At 39.5% G+C, this 18,627-nt stretch overlaps 1 protein-coding gene and 1 long non-coding RNA gene across 4 annotated transcripts; both read left to right on the top strand.

Annotated features, from left to right (window-relative positions):
- Positions 1-4,424: 4,424 nt before the first annotated feature.
- On the top strand, positions 4,425-11,538 carry LOC308074817 (uncharacterized protein; the record flags this gene model as incomplete). The annotated part of the gene is made up of 5 exons (XM_080414316.1): positions 4,425-4,438; positions 6,313-6,399; positions 6,555-6,598; positions 7,361-7,531; positions 11,515-11,538. The coding sequence occupies exons 2-5, from the start codon at positions 6,336-6,338 to the stop codon at positions 11,536-11,538; spliced, it is 303 nt and encodes a 100-aa protein (XP_080270442.1). The 5' UTR covers positions 4,425-4,438; positions 6,313-6,335.
- A 2,778-nt stretch (positions 11,539-14,316) lies between these two features.
- Positions 14,317-17,971, top strand: LOC308074397. 3 transcript variants are annotated; one of them, XR_013932100.1, is made up of 7 exons: positions 14,317-14,369; positions 15,841-15,907; positions 16,060-16,107; positions 16,441-16,488; positions 16,685-16,730; positions 17,070-17,160; positions 17,308-17,971. It is a non-coding gene; the product is annotated as an uncharacterized lncRNA (long non-coding RNA). The 3 variants fall into 3 exon arrangements; XR_013932101.1 differs by having other exon boundaries at positions 17,297-17,971; XR_013932102.1 differs by having other exon boundaries at positions 16,438-16,488; positions 17,297-17,971.
- The last annotated feature ends 656 nt before the right edge of the window (positions 17,972-18,627 follow it).

Raw genomic sequence — 18,627 nt, 5'->3', positions numbered from 1 at the left:
CATCCTTGTCCTGTATCTCATCCCATTGTCCTAGTAGTGTCTACCCCCTCTACTCTGTCTATCCCCTCTCTATAGTGTGTACCCCCTCTACTCTGTCTATCCCCTCTCTATAGTGTGTACCCCCTCTACTCTGTCTATCCCCTCTCTCCTCTAGTGTGTACCCCCTCTACTATGGCTTTCCCCTCTCTATAGTGTGTACCCCCTCTACTCTGTCTATCCCCTCTCTATAGTGTGTACCCCCTCTACTCTGTCTATCCCCTCTCTATAGTGTGTACCCCCTCTACTCTGTCTATCCCGTCTCTATAGTGTGTACCCCCTCTACTCTGTCTATCCCCTCTCTCCTCTAGTGTGTACCCCCTCTACTCTGTCTATCCCCTCTTTATAGTGTGTACCCCCTCTACTCTACAGTAGTGTGTACTGTACCCCCTCTACTCTGTCTATCCCCTCTCTCCTCTAGTGTGTACCCCCTCTAGTGTGTACCCCCTCTACTCTGTCTATCCCCTCTTTATAGTGTGTACCCCCTCTACTCTGTCTATCCCCTCTCTATAGTGTGTACCCCATCTACTCTGTCTATCCCCTCTCTATAGTGTGTACCCCCTCTACTCTGTCTATCCCCTCTCTATAGTGTGTACCCCCTCTACTCTGTCTATCCCCTCTCTCCTCTAGTGTGTACCCCCTCTACTCTGTCTATCCCCTCTCTATAGTGTGTACCCCCTCTACTCTGTCTATCCCCTCTCTCCTCTAGTGTGTATACCCCCTCTACTCTAGTGTCCTCCCACGTCTTCCCTCAGCATCAGTCAGTCAGCCTGGTAAACATCCCTCAGCTCAGCCTATGTGGTGGACATGCCCATGCTACACCTGTAGCTTTCTCTGCATTGGGTGTAAAAAAGCACTGTTTTCTGGCGAAAGAGGAAGTGCAGCTTTCGTCCAGAGCACCAAATGTGTAGTGTAGTGTGTAGTATTGTAGTACTAATGATATTAGTGTCTATCTATATATAGGGAACACCAACCATCACTCGTACACACTGAAGAAGGCCAGATGGCCGAAAGTGTTTTGTGGCATGAATAATTAAAGAAAGCAAACAGAGTTTTCTGATTGTTTCTTTCTTTACCTGAATGGATATAGACATCTCGGATAATGCACCAAGGTCATAGTGCAGTACCTACAAAAGTCATATGGTCAATATCAGCTTTCCAATTTTTTTAAGTTTGAGGTAACAATTGTATTATATATTGTATAAGTGACATGTTTGATAAACTTGTTGCATCTTAACAATGAGGAAATGTCATTTCCAACAGAGGCACACTTCAAAGCCACAACCAGTCATTGTGGTTTTGCAGTGACAAATAGACAGTTGGTACAAGCTCCATTTTGCAGCACAAACTCAGACAGGTTACCAGGCTATTGTGAAGCACTTTGAAGTTATCTGAAGATTCAATGTGTTCTAAATACACAATCCAGTAATTAATAGATCTAAAGATACACACTATCAGTGAGGATCCGGACCATCATTGTCACTTTGTATTGGCCTCACTTTATTCAAATGAACGTGAAACTTTGGACGGCTTCAAAAAAAAAATCCTGTGTGTGTGTGTGTGTGTGTGTGTGTGTGTGTGTGTGTGTGTGTGTGTGCGTGTGCGCGTGCGTGTGTGCGTGTGCGGTAGAGATCAGAGGAAGAGGGTGGAGCAAATGTCTGGTTGATTATCATAAAAACTGAAAGTCACACATCCTCTCTGGCCAGAAGTCATCTGCAGCTCATTGTCATCATGAGAAATGTCTACATTTATTGTTTGCTTTCTGGTGAGTGACCTCTGGTTGTTTTCATCTCTTTTCGTCTCTCTGCCTGTGTGGTTGTCTCTGTTTCTGAGCGTTTGTAATCTCTGTGTCTCATCCATTGTCTGTGTAGAACATCTAAGAAACCTTTAGCAAATAATACACTCCTCACATAATGTTCTGAATTAATCATTTGTGTGTCCCTTCGTTACCTCTTGTAATGTAGTGTTGAGAATTGTGGACACAAGACCTGTCCACAAAACCGGCCATGTTGGGGGTAAAGTGACCTTCACATGCTCATGGTCAGAAGATATCTGGTTTCTGGGCTCCATGGAGAGTTATACAAAGTACCTGTGTAAAGATCCATGCAGCAGAGATAAAGACATCATTGCCAAGGCAAAACCTGGAACAGCTGAAACACACGAAAGAATAACTTTACAAAACGCAGGAAAATCCCTACATGTATCCATCTCTGAACTCAAGAAGACAGATTCTGGAACATACTTTTGTGGACTGGATAGATCTGTCAAGGATTCATATATAAAAGTGCACCTTGATGTTAAAGATGGTAAGTCTGTACAGGTAACTACTGTGCTTCAATTATGAACTCTACATCATGTGTACACTGTAAGTTAAACTACTGCCTGTGTTCTGTATTGTATTCTTCATACCTTGAAAAGACTACATTATTGATGTATCAAAATAATATTATAAATGCTTAAACATAAACACATGACTTGATATATTCCTCTGTTGTTCTCAAACATACTTCCAGCTCCCACGATAACTACTAAGATGACCACTCCCACTACATCTACTAAGATGACCATTACCACATCTACACTTCGACATCCTGGTGCTTCTGCAATGATCGCCGTCGTATCCACAACGACCATGGGTCATGAATCATCTTCCTCCTCATCTTTAGGGACTGGTATGCAGTTTGTTTACTCAAATCCTTTGTGTGCCGTGTGTCACTATGTCCTGCAATAGCAATACAGTGACATAGTGAAAGAAAGTTAGTTTATATTGTCTTTTTTGTTTGCAAATCACTTTGTTACTTTGATTTCAGCGCTGCTACAGTTGTGGCAGTACAATATTATGTAAAGATAGTGATCATAGTGAATTTTACATCCCACCACAGGTCCTACATTGTATCCATATTTTCAGTCTTTTAGAGAGAGATGGGTAGATAATGTTAATAGTGCTCTACCTCACTATACTGCCTCCCCCTGGCCAGCCGGGGCGCCTGATGGAGGGGAAAGGAACTGGTTGGAATAACGTGTTCCTTCCACGCGCTACGTCCAACCAGGGAAACTCTCCCTTGTCAGGTGACTAGAAGGTCAGACGGCTCTCATGCATTGAAAGAGGCATGAGCTCGGCCCTGGCCTCCCTAGGTTGGCAGAGGGAAGGTAGTGCCCAGGATTACATAGACAATTGGCACTGGGTGTAAAAAATAGGGTTACAAAATCGTGGGATAAAAATTAAAACAAATAAAAATAATAATAGTGCTCTACCGACTGAGTTACCCAGACACAAATAGTTATTTGATGTTCATTCACTGCCAGACTTATTTCTGGCTGTTTTGTCCCAGTGCCAGGATTTAGCGATTTTCTTACCTTTTGAAGTAGTCACAGAATATTTATCTCCAGTATGATCGATCCCCTGATGGTTGCTAATCACGGACGGGTTCACTGTGCTTCCGTGAAAGAAAAAAAAAATCGATTCCCGTTTGTTATACCCAGTTGAAAATAGCAGTTTCGCTCAAAAATACATAGTAAAACACAGGAGCAGAGATTCAGAATATGTCCCTAATATTTTAACAGGGAAGTCAATGGAGCAGTAAATCTTTGGATCGCGTTATCTCCTGGTTGTGAAAAACGGGGGGGGGGAATAAAAATGTTTTTTTTTTTTAGATATAGGTATATATATATATATATATATATATATATATATATATATATATATATATATATATATATATATATATATGTCACAGGGAAATTGGCATTCCAGGGAAATTGAAAAAGGAGCGCTCGTTTTTAGGCGCGGGGTAGAGATGCGCGGATCGCGGTTTTAGCCGCGGTTGCCGCAGTTAACCGCAGTTTGGGTGGATTTGGGTCAATCAAATATAATTATTAATTCATATTGGATAAACCGCGGGTGAAATAATGCGGGAATTAAATTAATGATAACAATCTATAGGCCTATAATAGCTTTTAAAAAGCACTAAATTTCACCGTGTGCGTTTGTAGTATTTTAATATTACGTCATTTTACACCAGGCAAAAAATAGCCGCTCACGACATGTTGCTTTGCAAGCAGCCAGTGTTGCCAGGTTGCGAGAGATATAAGTAGCCAGGTCTATGAAAACAAGCCCAAAACAAGTGCCAAACAAGCCCAAAAGTCGCAACACAGAGCATTGTTTTTGCTCTGTGTTTTGTTTTCACTTTTTCTTTCTTTTTCTGTAAAGCACTTTGAGCTGCATTTATGTCATGAAAGGTGCTATATAAATAAAGTTTATTATTTTAAAAGTCGCTTATAAAAAGCTTATAAAAAGCCGACATGGCAACAAAGTGGTTGAAAGCGAAAGTAACTTAATGAAGACGTGCGCTTGTTGTTACCATGGTTGTGGATTGTATACAGTCACTGCATCGCGACAGTGGTGAGTAACACTGTTTATAAGAAAACTAACGTCAGGAAAATAACAATTATTTGGTGCGGTTGGTGCGGATCTATAAATAGGATGATATAAGTACCGCGGGTGGATGGCGGATGGATAATGAACTTGTTAACGCGGATTTGGGTGACAAAAAAAGCCATCCGCGCATCTCTAGCGCGGGGCTTCGGCGCGAGGCGGGGCTTTTCGAGACAGAGTTTTTTACGCGAGGCGCTCCTCCTCGCGAGGGAGGAGGAAGCTACGCTAGGGGAACACTGAACACGAGTTCACACGCACACGTGATAGTAGATAGATAGTAATAGTTATTGTCCATGACGGAGGCGCGCCGACTCAGCAGAGCTTGAGGCCGAGAAGGAGCGCCCGAGCGCCTCCAGGCGCGAGTGCCCGCGCCGACCGGCCAATGGTCTGCTAGTCGAATCAGCGCCGTCCGAGTTGTAAACCGATAGGGGGAGAATAGATATTTTCATGGGTTACTATCCACGCGTGCGTGTGTCGTGGATAAACTAAAACAAATGTTAAAAGCCAGAACACAATAAAATTATCTTAACAGTCATGCTTTCAATAAACCAAATTGAAAGCATGGCGCGTGCGTGTGTGCGCGTGTGCATGTGTGCGTGTGCGCGTGTGTGTGTGGTGGGGGCATAGAGTTAAAAGGGGGGCTCTAGTCTAGTGTGGCTTGCATTGCCTTCTAGTGTTGGTTCAACAGAATTTCCTGGTGGGATGAAAATGAGCGCTCCTTTTTCAATTTCCCTGGAATGTCAATTTCCCTGTAACATATATACACACGCACACACACACACACACACACACACACACACATACGCACATTATGTGCAAAACTGCTATTAACGATCCCGCATTTGTGATGCGTGCCGTTTTGATTTTATGAAATAGGACCCTCCCACTAAATAAATAGGCCCCTCCCATAAATGTAACGGGACAATTATATTCTCACGTCTCACTCTCCTGAGATCACTTGCATTTCATTTTGAGAGGACTGATCCCCCCAAAAATCATGTTTTTGCATCAAACGGTTACATTTTGCGCATTTCTGGCGCCCGTCAGAGTAGAAATGCTTTTGGGGATTTGTTGAGTAAACCACCCTTAACATGTGATTAAATTTTGGGATTGACTGAACCTTTCGTTCGTGATTTTTGGCATTTTTTGTAAAACAGGCCCCTCCCACTAACTTTGGAAGCCAATTACGGACGAACGGTATGGACTATCAAAATGCAGTTTGGATATGTTTATTGCTTGGGTCCAGAGATAATCTTTACCTATTTTTGTGCAATTTGGACAGAATATGTGGGAGGAGAAGCTAAAAGTGTGTCTTGAAGAAAATTCAAAATGGCGGAAAATCTATCCAGACGCAAATGGGCATGGCCTATATAGGGAGTTGCGTCATGACCCATGGAATCCAGGGGATTTTTTTATTTTTTATTCTATGACCTACGGCTCAAGAGTTATAGGCCAAAACGTAAAGGGGACTTTTATAGATGGATGCACACGATTCCCGGTGAAGCCGGTCAATTGGATCACGACTGTGGGGAAAAAAAACTGTGGGAGGAGTAGCGTGGCAAAATAAAGTTTATCTATAAAGAAGAATAGAGGTCAGCAACCTGATGGCCTGTCTGTGGAAACTGTCCCTTAGTCTGTTTAGCATTTGATACTGCAGTATCACGTGTCTGATGTTCATATTCTTCCTATTACTTGAGTCACAAAGTGATTCAAAGCTTAATGTAAGGTGGATGTCTGTTGGTTTGGTTTGTTGGTTTAATATGTAAGCCTAGCCTATGTCATGCTGTTTGCTAATTTTCCACCAGACGGTGCTAATGTAACTCAATTATGCACATTTCTAGGTTTGCTTGTTGGTTTAGCTGTCATGTTAACAGTGACAGTGGTGGCTCTGATGATGTTCTACATAAAGAGAACCAGAAAACCACAAGGTGAGTCATACATACATGTGTGCTGTACATACGCACACGTGTACACACAAATATCCAAATACCCAAATATCTCCCTTGGCCAGAGGGACTGACAGAAACAAAAGAACATTTATATTATCAGTTGGATGAACACCTGTTTTGCATATGTTTTCTAGTGGCCGTCCTCAGTGCCAGGAACCCCACTGAAGATGATGAAGAGGTGAGTATTATGATTGTTTTCTTATGATTCTTCATGGTTCTTTGCTCTGGCTAAGTGTGATATTTACATCACGTAAGCTGTGCCCTCTTAAGGCCCGAAAATACTTGCCGCATCTTGGGATCTACTAGAAAGCTTCTGCTTATACTTTAATGTGGTGTCAGCAGGCGTGCATGAATTTTAACACATGCTCACTACACTAAACTAGTACAGATCAAAATACGTAGCTCCTTCTTTGTTTATTATACTTAGCTCAAGAAAGAAAAAAAGAATATAAAGGTAAATGGTATGTGAGACCACTCAATGAGAGAAGGACCAGGGATAGGCACGTCACCTGACCATACTGTTTCCAGCATAATCATTGCTTCACATTTGACTCAAAGCAGAACATGTCTGGGAAATTATTGTGTTTATCACAGTCTTTGTTTTAACTTTTAAGCAATGTATTTGTCTATGACAGTGTTTCTCAAACATAGGGTCCGGACCCATTTTGGGGAAATAAAAGAAATATAAAGAAACAATCAAAACAAATTCTCAAAATGTTCTCTCTTTTGTTTTTCAAAATGTTTCCAAAAGCATGTAAAAACATTTTCAGAAATCTGATGCATTGTGAGCTTGTAGATCGGCAATTTTTGCTATTTTTGAAATCGTTAATTCATAATGGGTCCCAGGGAAGACACCAAATTTCTCTTTGGGGTTTTGAGCTGAAAATGTTTGTGAACTCCTGGTCTATGACATACTCCTTCTTCCTCCTATTTTCTCTAGACTACAAATGAAGAAAGGAGAGGTGAAGACCAATCAACAGGTCTCACTATGTCTCCTGTCTACGCGACCATCAACATCATTCCCACTGTTGACACAACCTCCAACATCTATGCTAATGCTAATGATTACATCCACCAGGCGGATCCTTCAGATTCAGTTGTCTACAGCACTGTAGTCACCTCTGAAGTTACTATCGATGTTGATTTGCATCCAAACCAAGATACTAAAATATCTGAAAGCTCTTCACTGGTGCCATCAGTCAATGAGATTCCTGATGAGGATTTGTATTCAATGGCACAGCTGCCTAGTGGCCATAGCTGAATGTGTAGAGAGAGGCAGCCTGGGAAAGAGAAGGGCCAGGTTCAGGGGTCATCAATGTGTCCGTGGCAAAACTTGTCCGTGTCCGCTGCAAATCTTTGATTAAAAAAAGGAATTACTAGAGTCAGTATACAGTGGCTGACTTGCCAGTCTCCAGGTTTTCTTCAGAATTGATAGGACACGTATTTAATCAATGCAGAAATACCAGTGACGTAAAGTAACAAAGTACAAGTACTTACAATACCTGTATACTTTATTTGAGTTTGTAACCTATTCATCACAACTTTCACTGTAACTTCAATACATTTAAAATACAACTCGTTACTCAAATCAATATAATTGCAAGTCTCTCATCATCCAGATATTGGATTATCCTCACTGTTCATATTCACAACAGGCACTCCCATCAAGACAAGATGCCTGCTGTCCATTGTTGTATGCTGGTGATGTATAACATAGGTTTAAAGTGGTTACACTAATTTTTATGCTATTAAGCAGTTTAGCTGGGGACCCCCCGGAACCCCCTCACACACAAACCACACTTTGAGAACCACTGGCATAGAGTGCCAGTACACCCAGTAACGTCATTCCAAAAAAAGTTCTTCCATGCCAATGAATGACCTGAAATACAGAACATGCTTAATGACTGGGCCTGGAAAAAAAAAAGTTTTTTAAGCTTAGATATTATAATGGATGATGTCAATATGACAGTTCTTCTCGCTGTCTTTAATGGTTTGAAAGGTTGAAAGCCATCAGTTCAATGTAGAAAGAAGAAAGTGAATCAGAAATTAGACATAAGTACAGAGATGGCCATGGCAATAATAATAATAAACTTAACTTTAAAATGGAAATTGGGTTACATATTGCTCCATCTACGCCTTCCCTCTCATCTTTCCTACTTAATATCTTAATAAAATGAAATAAACTACTATGGATGAGGACTAACCACTCTCTCTCTTTAAAAATGTCGTAGATTGGCCCTGATTGCTTCTATTTTATGAACAGTATGCAAGTCAAAACCAGACTAAAGTTAAGAAGAAATCTTGACCAAAATGTCTATAGAACATGTGGCTGGTAGCCTAGAGCGCAGGGGTGTGAATGGCGATTTACAGTACATCTCTATTGTTAACTTGAAGACTGTTTGATCAGAGAATGGCCCCATCCTGATCACACCTTGAGCAGGATAAATAGAGACATTGATCTTCTTCTAGGTGTGGGGGCTCTCACTGACCCCCACACACACCTAATGTACCCGTCTGTATTGTAACGTGAGCTACCTAGAGTATAAGAGTTGACTGTAAAATGTGACTTGGGAGAGAGTACTGACCACGCCGTGAGGCTGGGGGAGGACAGGGGCTCTGCCCCTGGAAGCTTTGCTATGCTGTTGCTATGATGCTGTTTTTTTTTTACTGAATAAACCACTGAATGATTCTGAACCTGGTCCGGACGTCTCTTCCACACTTCTTTTAAGCAGCTAGGCCTGGTAACCCGCAGTATAGTTATGCCTCTATTTACCACATTATTTGGCGACAGCTGTCTACTGGAGTAGTATATTGTACATTTAGAGCTGTGATTCTGTTAATATTATTGACCACTCATTTTGTATGTCAGTGGCAAACATTTTTTTTAGGAAAATGTCCATCACAAGCCGGCATGTTGATAACCCCTGGCCAGGTTTGATGTGTCGAGGTGTCCATGAGCAAGGCACTTAACCCCTAACTGTCCCCCAAGTGGTTATCAGAAACCATCTGAGCAGCCAGGGTGAAACTGAAAACGGAATCTCTCCTGTGGGATTAACACCCCCCCCCCACCCCCCAAAACGATTCAATCAGTCCATTTAAATGTGAGCAGGTGTACTGCACCATGTGGGCCACTGTGTGTGTGTGTGTGTGTGTGTGTGTGTGTGTGTGTGTGTGTGTGTGTGTGTGTGTGTGTGTGTGTGTGTGTGTGTGTGTGTGTGTGTGTGTGCGTGTGCGTGCGTGCGTGCATGATCAGCTGGGTGAAGCTGAAAAATGAATTAACAAAAAAATATGTATATATTCAATCAGTCCATTTAAATGTGAGCAGGTGTACTGGAGTGGGAACAGGTGTAAATGGTTTGGTGAACAGGCTCATTGGAACTGGATTTCTGACCTAACATTTTCCACAGTACTTTAGTGAAGAATTAATTATACTTAGCTCAGCACCACCCTCTAGTGGACAGAATTGCAGAAAAACATAGCCTCATATTTCCGCCATACTGCAAAGACTGGAGGCAGAGATTGTGTTTTCACATAGAACTATTGTACATACAAATGACAGCAGATACTTTTGACATAATTTTTTTTTAATATTGCAGCTTTTCTTTTTTACTTATATTTTCATATATTAAAGTTATCTTATGTATACATGTTTTTGTACCTATACTTGATTGCAAAGTTGCAATGTTACTCAGCTCTGGTTTCACATTTATTTATTCTAGGGATATATTTAATTCAATTACACGTACCAGAACAAAAGTGCCCTTTTCCTTTATGTGAAAGCCCCATACAGACACTCTTCCCTACTGTCCCCATCATCTTTGAATGTAATCTATGTTGATCTTCTATATTGTATTATTGTATTATTGTATAGATGTGGCAATGTAGTTTAAATGGATGGAGTGAACGGAGATGGCACAACTCTTTCTATCTCTTTCAATGCTCTGGCTGACCCAGTGGATAAAATAGCCTATGGGGGAAAATTGAATATTAATGTAAACACAACAATTGCTGACAAAACTGAAAGTACCAAAAGTAGGCAGTTTAAATGCCAGACCCATTACCAATATTGGACAAAGTACTCAACCCCAGTACTTGAGTAAAAGTACAGATACTAATGGTCAAATAACATGGACTGTTTTTAATGGGGTGTTCTTGTAGGTTTGTCAGGCTGATTCAGCTGCTGATCAGACTCGTTCTTCTCCTGCTGCCGCCATTACCATGTTTTGTTTTGTTTTGAGTTGAAACAAGAACAAAAAAAAGTGGTGGATATATGGATAGGTTTGCGCGCCTGGATGACGTATTTCTGCTTTTATGTATATCAGGGGTCTTCAATGTTTTTCAGGCAAAGGACCCCTTAGCTGAAAGAAAGATGAAGAGGGACCCCATACTGTACATTCTTATTTTTGAGCGGTGCAACCGCTCCTATAAGAGGGTTTAGGACCCATCCGTGGTGAAAGTTTTTCTTTCCATCGTGAAAATGTGTCTTTCGCCGTGACGCCATGCTGTGGAAAACACGCCCATAGGCTAAGCTTTGCATCACGTGCTGTGATTGGCTAACGAGACACATGATGAAATTAACTTCAAACTTCGCAGACGCGCTGTGATTGGCTAGCGAGACGCATGAAGAAATTAATAATAATGTAAAAAATGTAAGCACGTCACTTCGCAGGACGTGCTGTGATTGGCTACCGAGATGCATGATGAAATTAATAACTCATAAATAGCACCGCTCACTTCACACTGGGTGTGATTTTTTAGAATGCTTTCCATTCTGTCATACAGAAATGTGAATTGCGCGTGCATTGTGGCCTTGCATAGAACTTTGAAATTCTGTTCAGCTCACAACTCAGACATCGTCATTGAAATTGTCAGCCAGCTCTGTGCAGTTTTGGAGAAGTAAAAACTTCCGACTAGACACATAACTTCAACATGCGTGACCTCAGAGTGGTGAAGTAGAGCAGTGTGTTCTTCACAGCTGCTTCACAGCTTTCATGACATCTGACAATTCAGCACTAATTTCTTTGGCAACGTTGCGAGTGACTCCCTAATCCCTGTGTAGCATGCCGTTTAACCTGTGACCTGTGTACCATGCAGTGCCTCCATCAGGTGTACACTTAGTAGCCAACCAGTGCTTGAGCACCTGCCTGTTTGCTGTCACAGGAGAAATTGCCCTTCTCTTATTTAAATATCGGTCTTGCTGAACCACAGTTGCTCTGCACCCTGCTCTCATTCAATGCAATGCAGGTTAGGTCACTTTGTATTCTCATTCTGATAAGTCTGAAAGCGTTTTAGTTGAGCATGGCAGTCTCCATGTTTCTTGTTAAAACCAGAGTATAAAAGGCACACAAATAGCTAATGAAGTTGTCAGCACTCGCTATGCAACACTTTTTAAAACACGCAGCAGAAGAAGGACATTTCTCAGACATATGTGGGTGTGAAGTGTGGTTTACATTATAGGACATTATGCAAGTAACACTCAAAAGTGTGAACTTGCTACAGTAGGTTCTGTTGACAGGCTTTTTATTAGGGCTTATCTATGAATCATTGTCATTCATAATTTTTAATTATATAAAGTATGTACACTTTTACTAAACTGGGTCTATATTGTTTAACTTATCTGTTGCTTAAATTGCTACTCTCCTCCACACAGTGGGGGTTGGGGGTATAGTTCGGTAGTCTTTCTTACAATTATTATTTACTAATAGTATGTTGGATTCATGCATATTTTCAGACATTTAAAACAAAACAAAAACAAATATCAGAAAAGAAAAAATTGCCCCCCTGCAGTGACTCCGAGGACCGCCTAGGGGTCACGGACCCCCTGTTGAATACCCATGATGTAGATCCCAGTGGAGAGTGTGTACTGTGATGGTTTCCTTCTTTGAAGAACACAATGGCCAATTGCATTTTAGTTGTTAAAACTTTTGTCTGTAACTCACGGCCCCCAGAGCCAGGCCTTTCCCCCTCTAAGGAGAAGAAAATATTATTTCCAACAACAGGCCACAAAGTCATACTTTGAGGGGATGACAAATTTCGATTTTGAATACGATAAAGGATAACATTATTTAAAAAAGGATTGAAATAATGATAATTTTGATCAAAATAGATCATATGAAAATGAAAATGAAAATGAATAGGGGGGCTGCCCAGTGTTAAAAAGTACAGTATATCATCCTCATCATTATCAATCATAGTAGTTCAAATGTGCTACATTTAGCAGCCTTTCCTTGTTAATTCACCTCAAATGTGACATATTTCCATCTGAACAAAAGTTATAGATGGAAAGAGGAAGCACAATCATTTGACTTTTGTCACTTAAAACTGTTCACAGCTGCAGAGGCTCTGCACACTTGTTATCTGTAAAGCAAACACCCACAAACTACCCAGTGAGCCATAGTCGTTTTTTAGACGTCCGTTTTTTTTGTAGACCTAAATTAGATGGTCTAGATTTGGTCTATAATCTAGACCAAATCTAGCCGATTGAATTTAAACAATTATTCCATAAATATTGATTAAAAAAACAACTGTAAGTTGCATAACTGATCTCCAAATATTGGACAAAAATAATTTGAATAGCCATTGATCAATATACAGTATAGTTTAGATTTAGCCTTGATCTAGACGTTTATATCAAAACTATATATCAACGTTTAGATTTATACCATATTTAAACCATTAAATGTATTACATTTTCTATTCATGTTGTTTGAAAATCTTTATTTTAGGGTGCCAACATTAGGTTTAGAAATGATTATATCTCACTAGTATCACTATTGATCAATATACAGTATAGTTTAGATTTAGCCTTGATCTAGACGTTTAAATCAAAACTATATATCAACGTTTAGATTTAGACCATATTTAAACCATTAAATGTATTTAATTTATTTGTCATGTTGTTTGAAAACGTTTATTTTAGGATGCTAATATGTTTAGAAACACTATTATAGCGAAATAATGTAGTTTGCATAATGGTGATAATATGCAAATATTTTTTTGAAATATTTATAAATATAACAAATAACGGCAGTTTGCACTAATGGTGATAGGCTAATATAAAATACTGAGGAACAAGTGAAAGCCAAGCAGTTTAAACTGCTAATCTCGCATCACTAGACTTTCTACAGTAAACCGCAAATTGGTTTTGGAGGTCGGTTTGCTTGTTTCTTTCACGAGACTTGGCAACATTGGTTTCACAACATCAGTAAACCACAGATTTGTTTATGAGGTCGGTTTGCTTAGCGGTCTCACAAGACTTGGCAACACTGGAAAAGTTTCATAACAACGGAACACAGCTGAAGCCAGCAACGCGTTCTAAAAGCAAGCCGAAAACTGAACAGAAGAGACTTTAAAGAACAGAATCGCAAAAAACATTCATTCTGAACTGAGTACATTGCATAGGTGAGTGCTAAAGGATACTTTATTTGAAGGAGATGTTTATTTGTGTTGACATAGTTGGTCAGGTACAAGTTAGCATTAGCCAACTAGCTACCAGCTAGCTTCTGCTCAAACACAAAGTGCTGGCGTTCAATGTTTTACTGTTTTATTTTGGTATTTTGGGTCATACGGGTCGCTATGCGACACGTCATTGTAGATTGGCCATTTTCGTTCAAACAATGCAATATTTGTTGCGCATGTTTGGACATCAAAAATAAGTTACACCGTTGTATGTTGAACGATCCACTTAGACGCTAAAATAGCATTTATTTAATCAGTGGTGGACCGTAACGAAGTACAATCACTTGAGTTTAAATACATTTCTGAATACTTTAACAATAGAATAATCGTTTATATGTGTAATGTTTAATCTTGAGTTAAAACTTTACAGAACCTTGTGAAATGTTTGATAAATGTATTAATGTATTTTTTCTTTCTTTTTTTTGGACTACCTGTACCAGCAAAACCGACAAAGAACAATAATAATGGTGCTGTCAGATCAAACACCCCAGGTAATTGTTAATTGATTGTTTCGTGTGTTTTACATGTAACTGGCCTTAAAAACAATGTATGTAGCTATTTCTCACCACTAGTAAGACAATATTATTCACCTTTCCTTGAGTTGGGCCATATGTTGAATATATTTTTTAAATCAATCAGTAGCCTATTTACATTTATTTACAGCTCTCTTCTGGGTGATGTCCAGAAGTGGCAAACTGATGACTTTTGTCACATTTGATCAATCTTGTGTACAGGTCTGAACACATGAGGAAGAGGCAGATTTCTTGTTGGTTTTGCCCGATAAATGTTTTAAAAAGTTATATTTTATATTGTTTCCTAACCACTTGAATGGTGCAACGTGTTGTGAGCTTTTAGATCTCCTATTTTTGGCAAAGAGATTTGGTGTAGATGGAAAAATCTGTCCAACAGTTGCAACTCAGGTTTGTTTCACCACGATTAGAGGGTTTAAGTGGTTATAGTCATTTGTGAAAAATAAGCCCTAAATATGTATTTTATTAAATACATTCTGTTATTGTTTTAGGCCCAGAAAATGTAGTCTGCCTGTCTGTCTGTCTCTAAATATAAGGCTATTCCACACCAATGACTGCAACTCCTTGCAACTATTTGTGGAGCAGTTACTCTGCTCTCTTCCTTATGATAGTAAGTTAGCAGGTCTAGATAATCTGGATGGTAAAGTGCTGAGAATATAGCATCTCCTATTTGTCATATTATTAATAGATGTTTGGAGATGTTTGGATGTGGGTGGAGGCTAAGGTTATTCCTATAGATGGGTTTCCTGTTTGTAAACATGAGGATGATGCGCACGCAGTGGAGGGGTGAGCCTATAGAGGGCGCTATTACCCGCAGCAGCTCTGGCCATTGTACATTCATAAAAGAAATGGTCTTCACCGGGTTTAATGAAAGTAGATTAAATTATGCAGTTTGTAATATCTTCTTTACTCAATAAAAATTATTTGTCGGAAGTTGGATCTGTTTGTATATAATAGCAGCATTATGCCTATTATGCCTATAATAGCAGCATTATGCCTATCTAAATCCCGAACAAAACAACAGAGTGAAGGGCGCTTCCGGTTCGTTCTACCCCAGGCATGCGCAGATTGCGCACTCTGCTATGTGATGACGTCGCGCGGAAACCCATCTATAGGTCTAGGCTATACCTAGACCTATAAGTATTTTACCTGTTTTGAGCAAAATCATGGAAAAGTTGGTGCATTCACAAATTCAAGCTTATTTTGTTCCAAACAAGCTTGCAACATATTCTCAACATGCCTATAGAGCTGGTCACTCTACTTCTACTGCTTTGATACAGGTGACTGATGACTGACTTAAAGCTATAGATAACTCTATGCTGGTGGGAGCTGTGCTGTTAGATTTGTTTGTTATTTTGTCCTTTTTATTTTGTGAGTATTGTCATATTCGTTCATTACAATAATATACATCTGGCCTAATTATCCTCCCCAGGTGAATCACTGCCCAGTGCCCATAGCTAAGACAGTTTTGACAGCCCCTCTACACACCTCAACACCAGGTAAATTTAAATGCTATGTTAATTGATTTAAGCCCAATGTTAAATATATATAATTTATATATTGTAGATGGAAATTACAGCCTGTATCAGTATTAATGTCAAAACAAAACCTTAAGAGTTTTCTAATTCCTTCATTTCGTTTTCTGCTGTAGATCTTGACAAAACTCCGGTCAGCCGTAAAAGAGGAAGAACTGCACAAGGTGACTGCACATGAATGATTAACATTTTAAATACATTTTGACAGTTTTTGTTTGTTTGTTTACCCGCCTGTATTATCGTTGGGACTACTACTACTATGCTTTAGGTCCTCTAGAAGAAATGAGTGTAACAGAATGTTTAACCGGAAGATTAAAATAAAAATGTATTAAAATATATTATGTATTTCAACAACAGTACATCTACTGTGGGGGCCTTACTCCTGAACAGAACAAACTAGGACTCCACAATGAAAATGTGGATAAAGCACAGCATATATCATACATGACTTGATGGTGTAAGAAGGTGTAATTTCAATGCGTTTTCACACCCAGCAGAACATTGAAGCTACACACCGGTCCAAATCAGATCCAGAAATACACAAGGTAACTTTCAATTGACTGTAGCAGTGAGCAAAATGGGTTGCAATGGGGGTTTTCTCTCCCCCAACAGTGAAGCCGTAATCTGGGCCAAGAAAATGTCTGGACTCTACTCCACCTTTCAATTGACTTTAACAGTAATCCTCAATGGTGATGTTGCAAGTATGACATGTAGCCTAATTACCTTGTCTTTCACTAACAGGAAATCTTATCAGAACTCCCAGGAGAAAGTCACAGGATTCCAAAAGGTACATTTTGATAAAGTTTGGAAGTCATCTTACTCTGGCAAATATTTAATTGGGGAGAGATAATGATGTTGAACTTGAAAACAAGTAATGTTGTTTATTAAGATCTGCACCAGCCAAAGTATAGCCTCACATTCTAAATCACAGGCAGACTGTCACATGGTTTGTTTATTTCAGTTTCCCATGTCGGAGAAAAGTAAGAATGGAAGTATTATTTATCACTTTCCACTGTGTTAGTGTATTATTTCTGTTTCATATCAACATAATTGTCTTCATTGCAGGTTGGCAGAGTGTGCAGTTTTTCTTTTTGCAATTTAGCTTCACGTTTTCTTTTTGTTTCAGACTTTTCACCAATGGCCTGATGAGTCCTTTCTACTTGCATGGACAGCAGGAGAGAGCTTTCAAAAGCACTGCCTTCTATCTGTCATCAATGGTAAAAATAACTTTGTCAGTGCTAGTTATTTGTTGATTGCTTATTCACGTTGTACACGTGTGACTGACATATACTAGATAACCTCTGTAATGTCTACTGTCAGTCAGAGAGTTATTTGTCATTGTTTTGACTGCAGAAGTCGTTCAGAAGACATTCAGAGAGACAATGGAGAACCTGGTCAGCGCTGCCATCTCTGACCACTTCAAGCAGGCGCCTGGTAGAAGTGGTGGAGAGGGATACAAGAAGAAGAGGGAACACCTTGAAGCAAATCCAATGTTATTATTTGGTCAAAACATTTTGTTAAAACTTGTCTTTTCTTGTTGTTTAACGCATTAAGACAGGGAACGCATCTGTGTCACTTAAGATTTCTTTGGCTATTCAAAAAATAGCAGATATACAAGCTCATAGCGCGGAACTCGGTGCCGAGCTAAGAGCTTGTAGATCTTCTATTTTTTGAAGATTAAAAAAAAAAAGTGTAAATCTTTGAATAAATATATATATACATTTATAACTCAAGTCTAGGCAAAGCAAAGATTTGACGTAAAAACATACATTCAAAGATAAAAAAAATGTTCAAGATTGTTAAAACAAAAATATAGCAGAGTGCCGTGCTATGAGCTTGTAGATCTGCTATTTTTGAATAGCTCAAGTATAAGATGTGTTAAAGCAGAGGTCTTCAACAGAGGGTCCGGGACCCCTAGGGGGTCCTCAGAGTTACTACATGGGGTCCGCCAAATCTTTGTGTGATATCTTTTTTACATTAACCACTTGAACCCTAGCATCCTTTTTCTGAGGAGAGCTTTAGCCAAAAATAGCAGATCTACAAGCTCACAACGCCTTGCGCTGTGAGGTTTGGTGTAGAGGGAGAAAAAAAGATGAATCTACAACACAATGTTATAGATATGGGGGTCCCTCCTTCATCTCTCTCTCAGCTAGTCGGGTCCTTGGCCTGAAAACGTTGAAGACCCCTGTGTTAAAGTGTTTAAAATCTAACATGACAGGTCTTAATGGCTTAAAGCATTAAGAGGCGCAGAAATTAAAGAACGATTGTACAAGCTTTGGTATGTTTTTTTGTTGAAATATGTATTGTGATTGAAATTACAGTTGAAGGATAGTTATGTTCAGAGTAGATCAACGTTAACATTAAGAAAAATGTTTTTATCCAGTGGTACAATAAAGAGTAGCATGACATTAGTGTCACACTGCAACCTATTTAAAAGATCCAGAAAGATAACAACATAATGTAAACAAATTATCAGAACATCATGGGACTACACAACTACAAAGGTAAGCGAAACGGGTTAAATTTGGTCCATCAGGTATTTTTTGTAGAGAACCTGGATCTGCATTAAAACTGAGGCATTTAAATGCATTAATATAGGTTTCGTGTGAATAATTTGATAGATTTTAAAGGTATATAATGCCTACAAGTTGTTTAGATGTTATTTAATTATAAGCATATTAATA

This window comes from Gymnoscopelus braueri, assembly GCF_963280865.1.
Source record: "Gymnoscopelus braueri genome assembly, chromosome: 19".
NCBI classification, from domain to species: Eukaryota; Metazoa; Chordata; class Actinopteri; order Myctophiformes; family Myctophidae; genus Gymnoscopelus; species Gymnoscopelus braueri.
This window is presented reverse-complemented; position numbering and strand designations above follow the sequence as displayed.